General features: G+C 41.3%; 1 protein-coding gene across 1 annotated transcript in view; it reads right to left on the minus strand.

The window, feature by feature from the left end:
• The window catches only part of agap3 (ArfGAP with GTPase domain, ankyrin repeat and PH domain 3), a gene marked incomplete at its 5' end in the record, with an annotated part of 48,164 nt that overhangs the window by 24,117 nt on the left and 13,362 nt on the right, over positions 1-10,685 (minus strand). The window contains one exon of the mRNA XM_010769683.1: positions 3,849-3,998. Coding sequence (XP_010767985.1) covers positions 3,849-3,998 — 150 coding nt within the window. The remainder of the gene's footprint in view (positions 1-3,848; positions 3,999-10,685) is intronic.

The following is a 10,685-nucleotide window of genomic DNA, read 5'->3' on the forward strand; positions in this document are numbered from 1 at the left end:
AATAGCCTTATTGATTCGACACCATCACATTAATAAACATAACATTGGTGCTTGTGCTGGACGACATGCATTAGGCTCTCTGGTGTTTTGAATGGCAGCGCGCAGCCACACATGTAGCAGCTTCTAGTCGAGGCGTCTGTTTCAATTTCCCTGCTCTCTTACAACAGCCCCCCTGAGACGAGTCATTAGCTGGCTCAGACAGCTGGGGGCACAGGGGTCCTCCATGTGCACCCCCCCCCCACCCTCTGCTTCCTCCTCCCTCTCCATTGCAGCGTCTGTCCCGCCAGCACAGCTCCGTATGGCGGGTGGAAGACTAGAGCTGCAACCTGCCTCCGACGTGACAGCCAGCATTTGTTTAATGTCGCTTGAGGTTAAAGGGGAGGGCTGCCCCTCAGGGACCCCAACCGTGTCATAAACACCTCTAATTATCAATTTCTGCCCCTAATGTTGTGGAAAATGACCCTGGCCCCGCTCATCCTGCACCTGAAACATATACGGGGTGATACACTTCCCTTTGTCTGCACCAATCAGGTGTTAGGAGGTCTGTACCATGAAGGTATAGCAGCAGGGAATGGAGTTCACATCACCGAGCAACAATATCAAAGCACCTGAGACCTTTTATATAATCTAAAGTCACCTGTCTTTTAATGGCTTTCAGCTCTAAACTGTGCACAACTGATTATATATTTTAAATGGAGAGTTATGGAGTTACAAGTGGACTGATTCTACAAGCATAAAATTCACTTTGGCGTTATTAGCTGGCTGTTAGTGTGTATGAGGGCCATCAGGACAGAGCTGGGTAATGAAGCACTCCGGGTATCAGGAGTCTCTTTCCCACTCAGCCAGGATCACCTGGGCAGCAGGAAAGGTATGAGGCTAACCTGTGATTACAGTGCACTCCACTCCCACCACCGGGGTTATACATGCTACACCATGACGGCTGAGGGTGAGACAAAGAGGGCCGCTAACAGCTCCTGCTTTTACCATTGCACTGAGAATGAAAAAAAGGGTGAGAGAGAGGCAGGGAGAGGGGGTGAAGAGAAAGGGAGGGGGGGAGAGTTGTTTCATTGTTATTCAAGAGGCTCCGGGTGAGGAGCAGTATGATTCCACCAGGCCCCTTGACATGGCAGCCCTGCCTGTCCTCAATCAAAGCCAACGGCTGCAATTAATGGCAAAAATTAGAAACAATCACCGCCTCCCCCTTATTATCCTCAATTAGAGCGTACTAATCAAGGCCTGATCGCGCTCTGCTGCTCTCTCCAAACTAAATGTCAAACTTCATTACGGCCTAGCGTAGAAATCAAACGCCCCGCATGCTATCACCCTCGCATCGGGAGGCCAAGGTGTAAAACACAGTGCCACGGGAGAAGGCTATCTGTGCATTAACTACCTGTGTCCTCATATGCAAACTTACATAGAAATGAACACAAAGCAGAGGGGAAGCATCAAGGTCTCGGAGGACAGAAGTAAAGGCTTTCCATAGAGGAGGGTGGGCAATATGGATACAAAGAATATTGTAATAACCGTTGCAGAATTATCAACACTTATTATTTAGTATGTAACTAAACGCATAGGTTAAAAAGTATTGATATTGCGTCTCTCATTAATGCCACAACAAATAAATACTTTCATTGTGTAATCTCCGGAATATTTTCCAATAAAATGTGGGAAATTATAAAAAAAAGTCCATTCAAGTTCTCCAGAGCTAAAAAGGACATGTTCCAAATATGTTATTTTCTATTAATTATGAATATCAATCATCCAAATTATTGCTTTTATGTTGATGAACGTAACTATTAATTGACTAATGGTATCAGGTCAACCCACTAAGAACAACATTTTATAATTTAAGAAATGACTTAATTCTTCAGTGTGGACCGATTTCAGCTTTTCATTTGTTTTATATTTTTTGACCTTAAGAACTGTGCACCAATATATTCTACGATATATTAATATTGAATTAATTATTGAACCATCACTCATTGGTAGCTCTGATCCACAGTAATCTTTGCCTGTGGGAACGTCACATCACTCACACTTTGACCATGACTTAAGTCATTGTCATCAGCGAGCCCATCACCACTCTTTGAGCCTCTTGCATTTAATTCAGGCTCAGAGATTGAGGTGTATGAAGGAGAGCAGGATCTAAACAAGCATCCGCTGCATTAAGAATGGGTGTCTTTATGAATGCAAGCAATAGAAAAATTGGGCCGGGATTTAATCAAAAATCTGCGCTCAATATTCAAGAGACGTTACTACCTCGGCTTCTGCCTTTGCTCAATAGGTTTACAAATGAGGACATTCTTTAAATAATATGGAAATGGTTACCTGGCTAAGACGCATTCATCCTCCAGTGAATCATCAATCTGCTGTTTTTGCATCTCAGAATCACATTTTATGTTAACCTGCAACCTTCACCAAGGATAATGGAGTGATTGGGCTAGGTTCAAGTCAATTCAGATGGCAAAACATGAGCACCCTTCACCGTGGAACACCCTCTATTGATTATTGAAGGAACATTAGGATGAAAGATAAGAGGGTTGTGTTTCAATCAACTTTATGTTTTCTGATAGTCCGGTCACACTACAGACTTAATCTGCTGCTGGTGTTCAGACTGTTAAACTGTAAGAAGACATAAAAACAAGAATTTCGGGGAAAGTTTTTGAGCTACCAAGATGTTGCTTTAAAGTGTACACCTTAGTAGGAGAGTAGCATGACAATAATTGGAGTGTGGATCTGATTTAGCTGAAGACTGGATGCTGGTTAATGAGCTATGTTAATATTGAGGTTTTTTTTCAGTTTACCAAACATAAATGGGAAATCCGAGGCCTCTTTTTTTTCACGACACAATGTTTAGGAACTCCTATTCATCCTCCGCAGACCTGCCACAAACAAGAATGAAGCTTTTTCTCCTATATACAAATTGTAATACACGCACTGTGGAAAATAAATCCCATACCAACAGCTACACACACACACGTAAAAGATCAGCGAGAACATACACAACACACACTTGGGCTCATTTATTTGAGGACCCCACGAATCTAAGTAATTCTGCTTTGGGCATGCTGCTGATGGGAGACGGGGGTAGGGGGTGATGGAAGTGCCTGCGTCCGGGCAGAATTGATCGTTTGGCAGCTCCAAATGAGAGACAGGCTTGTCTGCCGAACCACGAGGGCCGTGCAGTTGGACTCCAGCAGCGCTCGTAAAGTGCGCTCTTTAAACTGCCGGGGCCCCTGGGAGCCCATGGGGAGGGGGGGAGCCGCCGCCGTGCTAATGAGAACTACCAGAGTGCAAACATGCATGGAAATGACTGTTATTCTGTTGATGTGCATTTAAGTGCTTTTTTACTGCCAACCACAAAGAGAGGGAAATAACTGGTGATGAATGGTCCCCCCAAAAAACATTCATTTTCCTCTTCAGAAGAAAAGAGAGGAAAACAGAGGAAGGAGGAGGGGGTAAGAGTAAGATGGAAGGTAAAGACAGGAAAGGGGGAGTGTGTGTAGACATGCATGGTGAATATATTATCTTACTTCACTCAAGTACAGTGACGAAGTGCAATGTGACACAGAGAGAGGAGATGCACCGATGGCGGGAAGTTAACCTTCACTGTTCCTCTCCTATGAACACGCCGCTTCTATCAAAGAGCGGCAGCCAGAAAGGTCACAGCGATCACAGCCCTGATCACCTCATTATGAAAATGAGGCTCGATACACCTGTGTGTGAAGCCTGGGAAACGGCGTCTCCGTCTAGATCAGCTTTCACTTCACTCATCTCTATTTGAATGTATAAATTACAACAACTACAGGGGAGATTTGAGAAGAAATGTAGGGAAAAGGAGGACTTACGGGCTCCGCTGCTTGTACTGGTGTTGATGGCTTCGTTCCACTGGTCGGCGCTGGACACAGAGAAGGAGCGTTGGTGCATGCCGTCTTTACTGCTGCCAAACAACGAGGCGCCCGTCTGCAGGGACGAACTACTGTTGGAGTGAGGAGCACCTGGAATAAGTGACAAAAAAGAACATTTTTATTTATACATCCCATTGAATTCTAAAGTCAGTCTGGCAGGATTCTTCAAAAACCAAAAGTCTGTAAAGGAGTTTTTTCGAAGTTTCAACAGTACTGTAATGTTGTAGTTTCTACACAGTTACTGTTAATGACTGCTCTGCCACCGTACTTGGTGCACCTCCCACCGTCGAACCCCCCGCCCCCCCTCACACAGACACGAAACCCCTCTCCCTCCGCCTCTGCCTCTAATTAGCCCTTAATTAACAAGATACACTCTGAACGCTAATTATCTCGCCTCATCCCTCTGACTGCCACATCGATCTCCACTGGCGTCAGCAGGCGTTCTCTCCCCAACTTCCAATCAGGCGAGCCATGGACGCCTGGATCTCTTTACTAATTCATAGGCTAGGCTGCGCCATGTGGGGTCCTTCCCTCCTGTTCCACGAGCAGTCGCTACAACACTTCCTAACTACTCTGAAAAACTCATCGATACACTTCCAGTCACGTGCGGGGAGTCAGATTAACTGCTTTAGATGAACAGAGCATCAAATTGAATAGAACTGTCATGTCGTTTTTTCCAAAATTGTGTGATTTTATTTTCAAAATTACATTTAAACACAACGGAATTATGGTAATGTGACACTGGTAAGGACATATAATGTATGACCTAATAGAAAAGGTTATTATTATTAAATGTTGTCCTATAAAAAGTTAATATTCACTATTTTAACCTTTAAAATTGAGATAATTACTACATTATAAACCAATGTAATTTAATGAGGTGAAAAGAGTCTTTGTTTGGAAAGTCATATCTCAGATTTTCTGAACAATGCTTTCTGATGTTACAGGTATCAAACATCAAGGCCTTTTATTCAATAATTACAAGAGAATAGCAGTTTCTGATTGAGGTGACAATAACAGAAAATATAGAGTGTGGGTCGCGTGTAAAGTAAACTAAGCGGCACGGGTGCTTGTTAGGATAATATGTCCTACTCATTATCTAGAGTAATAAGTGTATCAAATTCACATAATCATGTCTAATTAGTATCAGTAATTATCTTGTTGGGCCCAGGAATATTAATCTTCGGGTCCCAGAGGGGAGGGAGCAGAATCGCAGCGATGATGGGAGAGAGAGCGAGGGAATCATGCTGAGGAGCACCGACTAAATTAGCATGCTGAAATCAGAGCAGAGGAGGAGGAGGAGGAGGAGGGAGGAAGAGGGGGAGAGGAGGAGGAAGGGAGGGGAGACAAAGCCGAGGAGTAAGGGTACTGAAAAGAAAATGGGAAACTTTGTTGTTTTTTTAAGTGACTAATGAATGCTATACAAATGAGCTTGTGACTTCTAGAAAAAGGGTTTTGGGTTACTTTTATCACTGTTTTAAAGAAATGGATATCAAATATTATGCAGCCACATTTTTGACCCCATATTGCAAAGATAAATGTTTAATCACCTCATTGTTTAGTGATCATTTTTAATTAGTCCACTATAAAAAATACCCACATTTCTTTCTTTCCAAAGAGTGAAGTTTGACTCTTTAAGAGAACAAAAAAACCAGTTAGATAACTACAAGGCGAGTTACATTGATATTTAAAAAATTCAACAATCACGTCTAATTGTCAAATTGGATGCTAATGATTAATGAATTAAACATGGCTGTATCCATTAGTCCCCAGAGACCACTGCTGCATAAAGGGGAGGATAATGTAATTACAGTGGAGAAATAATCAGCTTGTGGCATTAAAAGAGCAGTGTAGTGCTCCAGCCAGGCCTCCACTACAGCTCTGTGTGGACTGACGGGGACGAACTGACAACGGACAGTTTCATTTTTAGATTGAACGCTGGATTTTCCCAACTTCAGTGATCATGTTCGGGATCCACCGTCAAAAAGGAATACATTACTAAGTATTTACTTTTCATTCAATGTTCTTTTTAGAATAAAGTGAACAAGTTAGACTGTTGACATGACCGCTACCTACAAATCAGAAATATTGATGATCATTTTCTGATATTTGCCGAATATGCCAGAGGTTAATTGTGTCTAGTGTCTATTGATGAATGCATCATCATTATTTTTGCAGTCAGAATTCAAAAGCAATCAATACATTAAAGTGAAACTGCATGACAGTGGCAGAAATGAATAACATTTACAGAATTTCTGTGTATATCAGTTTCCATTAACTGCTCTCAATACTTAACTAATCTTTGAGACTTTCTGCCTCTACATTTATTTGACAGCTTTAATTATAAAGAGACTTAGTGAATATCATTTTTGAATGTAAAATGTTTCTTGGAAAGTATCACCACCTTGTTTCTTACAGTTGCATCAGTAATAATAACAAAAAACGAATCCTTAATACTATAACACTGACGATATTAAGCCATGCTGTTGCATATAAAGTCCTTTTGATTTTTCTAGCTTGTTAACATTAATGACAATATTTAATTTTCCTTACATTGAGGTAATTATTCTTCTTCTTCTTCTTCTAGTTATATATTAATAAAATATCTGAAGTCTTCGTCCACCGCTGTATCGATCGTAATTCAAAACATCACAAGCAAAGAGTCAAGTCTCCTTTACAACTGAATGTATATTGCCATTTCCATTACTAAGGATGTTGCTTTACAGAAACATTTCATAGAAAGCGTAAAATTCTTAGGAATAAATGAAAACTTAAAATAAAAGGAAGCCCCATTATGAAAGTGACTGTTTTGTAATGTGTATAAAGATATAACAGAGGCCATACAGTGTGTTCTGAGGCTCTGCAGGGCGGGGTGTTAAGTGGAGGCGATGGATTAGCGGGGAGCAGCGCTGCCTGGCTTCTCATTTCTCTTCAGGCCTGCCGTCAGTGGGCTGATGAGCCGTGACGAGGCCTGACCCCTCCGTGGAGTTGTTGCCATTATGTACAAGTAGTGGGATAATGAAGCATTCATGCTAATGTGGGCCGGGCAGCACATCATCTGCTGGCTGTGTGTAATCCACCACCATCATCCTGACCACCGCCCAGACCCCCCCCACCGTCTGCTGCTGCTGTCTGTCCCCACGCAAAACACTCAGACATTATACTCTGTATATTTTGTATTGCTCTGTATACTAGGGCTGTCAGAATATCAGATTTTCACTATACAAGGCCAAAATGGTAACAACATTATTGCCATATATATATAATCCGTGTGAGAATTTCCACTGACATTCATCTTTAACTTTGTTTATTGAGTGGTTGGTCTCTTTTCTGGCTCATTTGTGTGTGCAGTACATGGGTGGGAGACAAATCGAGAAAGGAAATAATAGGAAACTATTTAAAAGGTGCTGAAATATTTACACAATATTATATTATTATAAACAATGTATGTAATATTGAAACAGAATAAGTATTTTCATATTTATTTTCAATCCATTAAACCTTTGAAAATGTCTTTACTTGTTTCATATCCAGAGTGCAACTGCTGTTTTGCTTTCCTGCAACTATGGATTAAGGTTATTGAGAGGTGGGGTCCTTTCCTCAGAGATTAAACCAGGCAAGTCAGAAAAATAAGGAGAAGATTGCAGACAAAACTGATCTCGGTACAAAGTTATAATCTATTCCAAGGTTAAATGTACACAAAGTTTCCTTTAAGAGTGAGGAGAAACCCCCTAATTTGACAAATACATAAATTATGAAATTGGTCAACTAAATGTGCTGGAAACATCCAGCTTCTGTGCTTTGCTGTGCAAATTCAAACATGACTTAGCTTACACATCTCAACTTTTACATAATTAGTATGGTCAAAAACAGTTTAAATCAGCTTAAAATGGACACATTTGGAACATGATGGCTGGAGAAACACTTGAGCTGATTATACTGGTGTTGGAAAAATAAGTATTGTGTTGGCATTGCTGGTCAGTGAATATGTGGTTACCTGTCCTATGGGCTATTAGAGCTGGAGATAAATTGTGGAACAAGGTAAAACACTTTCCAGAAACCTCCACCTCTCCCACACGCATCCCTCTCTCCCACACGCATCCCTCTCTCCCACAGCACTGATTCAAAGTGACTGGGTCCATTAATACTTTGGTACAATGTATCTGTCGCCGGTGACACGGCAGGATGCGTGTTAACAGGGAGGATCATATTTAAAATGGTTCCGCTCAGCACCCAGCAAAGGAATTAAACCAGGCCGCTTGGCAAACTGGCGGGCGCATGCGTCCTCTCATTTACGCTCTGTCTTCTCAGCCTCTCCTCTTCATCTTCCTATCTCCCCCATCCACTCCGCCCCTCCTTCTCTCCGTCGCTATCCCTCTTCTCCCAGTGATTATAAAGGTCTTTAGATCTAAGGAATGAATGAATTACCAAAGGCACAGACAAGGCTTGTGATTTGGACGCCGTGAATGAAAAATTACCCCTTTGTTCCCTTCATCAATTGCACGTCTAATGAAATCAAAATCCCGATCGCATAATCAGAAGAGGGCCCTCCACCCAGAGAGAGACCTGATGTGATTTGTAACCTTTCTTTTCCTAAGTGGAGATTAAGGCAAATCTCACACACATTGTTCCCTGATGCACAAATAGATGGCAAGTGAAGATCCAGGGAATGTGTCATTGATGAGTCTTTTACAGGAAACAAACAACAAAGAGAACAGACCAAATGGTTTCCCGAAAACTCGGTAAAGCCTGTTTTTTAAGGCCCTTTTGTCTGGCACCATGACTCCCCTCAAGGTGAACAGATCCAACGTCCTCTGCTCTGTAAACTCCTACATCTTCCTGCTTTTGACTGATTAACATGTACAGCAGTGGCAGCTCTTTGGCCAGGTTCAACAGTAACCTGCCTGGACAGTGCTAATGGTCCCCGCTGACCTGCTTTGGCGCCGGACCCACTCACAGCCTATTAGCTTTAGCCCGAGTGAAGGAAACACTGCGCCCCGTTTCACAGCCGATGAAGGACCCCGCCTCCCTCGAGGGATCTCTTTGCTAATTAGTATTAATTACTCTTAATCCTAACCCCTAAATCCAATCACTGGCTTCCCCTCTATAAGTGTGCCAGACTCTGTGCAGCCTCCGGTGGCATCGCTCGCTGGGAGAACAGATCTATTTTTAAACTTAAAAAGTGGAGACACTGGCACAACATTCTCAGGTCCAAACGGTTTTAATTGCTTTGACCCCAACTACCAAAGAGAATGAAAAGTAACTAGGTCAGTGTCATGGTGGCATGACAGTCCAAAATAAACAAAGCTTACAACATGAGGACATTATGTCTAGACACAATCTTCAATTCCCTGTTAAGTAATTTAGAGAATTAATAGATTTCTCATAGATGCTCATTAAGTAAATCATTGTGTATATTACGAGGCAGCTAATTTGCAGTGAAACGCACATAAAGTAGATAATTAACCTGTGGGGACTAATTTTTATGATGAATCACAAACAAAAGAACGTTAGAAATAACTAGAGAAATGAAAGACTCATTGAGTAACCATTGCATAATCTACCTATGATTTGCTTTGTCTTTTGCGTGGTATACATACATTTGAAAGATTCCTCTTATGTCTTTCCATACTATAACTACAAGTGAATTATCTGGGTTTTAACATTTGGGGAAAAAAGTTGTGTTTATAATAGTGAAAGCACACGGCCATAAAAAAAGATACACATCCATGATATTTTAATTCAGGCTCACACATTTTGTTAATGTTTCTGATAAAATGTATAACACATATTACCCTGTTGGACACATACGTGTGATCTAATCTCTTGATAGTATACTTTTAAAAAGTAAACCTTTGTTCCATTGTATGTTTTCATGAGCCTGATAAAGAACCTACTGTAGGAAACCGTGGTCCTCCTATCAGAGTGAGAAGATCTTTGATAATTGACTTCATACGTGACAAAAAAAAAAGAATTGCTAAAACTGCCTTTCTCTTTATAGAACTGCTACTTTTTCTGTTTCCAGGCTGGAAAAGTTTTGTAGGGTGGCCCTGAAGTGCAAGTCAAAACAACATTTCACAAAATGCTACAGCATTTCACAAAACACTACAGCATTTCAACTTTTACGGAAAGGGTATTCCTTTAGGGAGAACACTTCTTGTTTGTGATTGGACAAAGCCAGCTGTGATTGGTTGTTTTTGCTGTCAGTCAAGAAATGACGCTTCCTGATTGGTCAGCACCTGACAGCACCACGTATTTCCTGTTTGGTACTGTTCAGCTGTTTCTGCACATATTTTAAACTGAGTTGGAAAGAATGGAAGAACCCCACCTCGAATATAGGTACGTTTATGATACTATCTATGGTTGATGTTTTTTCACTTGTATAAAATGGCACTAAATTAATATTATGTGCAAAGTTTTACTACGGTTTCATTGTTGTATGACTATGGCTAATCATTTTTGGTACTTAATTACGAAACAGACGTCTATCTGCCGTCCGCTTTTTGGAAAATTTTACGCACAAAAGACTTACCTCTAGCCTAGCTAGTCCTATTTGATTGGACATCGACGAGGCAGGTGTGAGTGTTGTTGCAGTATGTCTTTATTTATTTCGTCGCTGACATAAGTGGTACTGTGTCTGTCAGATGCCAAAAATGTACAAATTGAAATCAGGTCAAAGACTTGTCTATACTCCTCGACACTAGAGACACACAAAACCCTGTACAACTACACCACTACCCAAACTGTCGTACAGCTCCTATTGTAGTATACATATAG

The sequence above is a fragment of the Notothenia coriiceps genome, unplaced genomic scaffold, assembly GCF_000735185.1.
Source record: "Notothenia coriiceps isolate Sejong01 unplaced genomic scaffold, NC01 NC01_scaffold00007588, whole genome shotgun sequence".
Taxonomy (NCBI): Eukaryota; Metazoa; Chordata; class Actinopteri; order Perciformes; family Nototheniidae; genus Notothenia; species Notothenia coriiceps.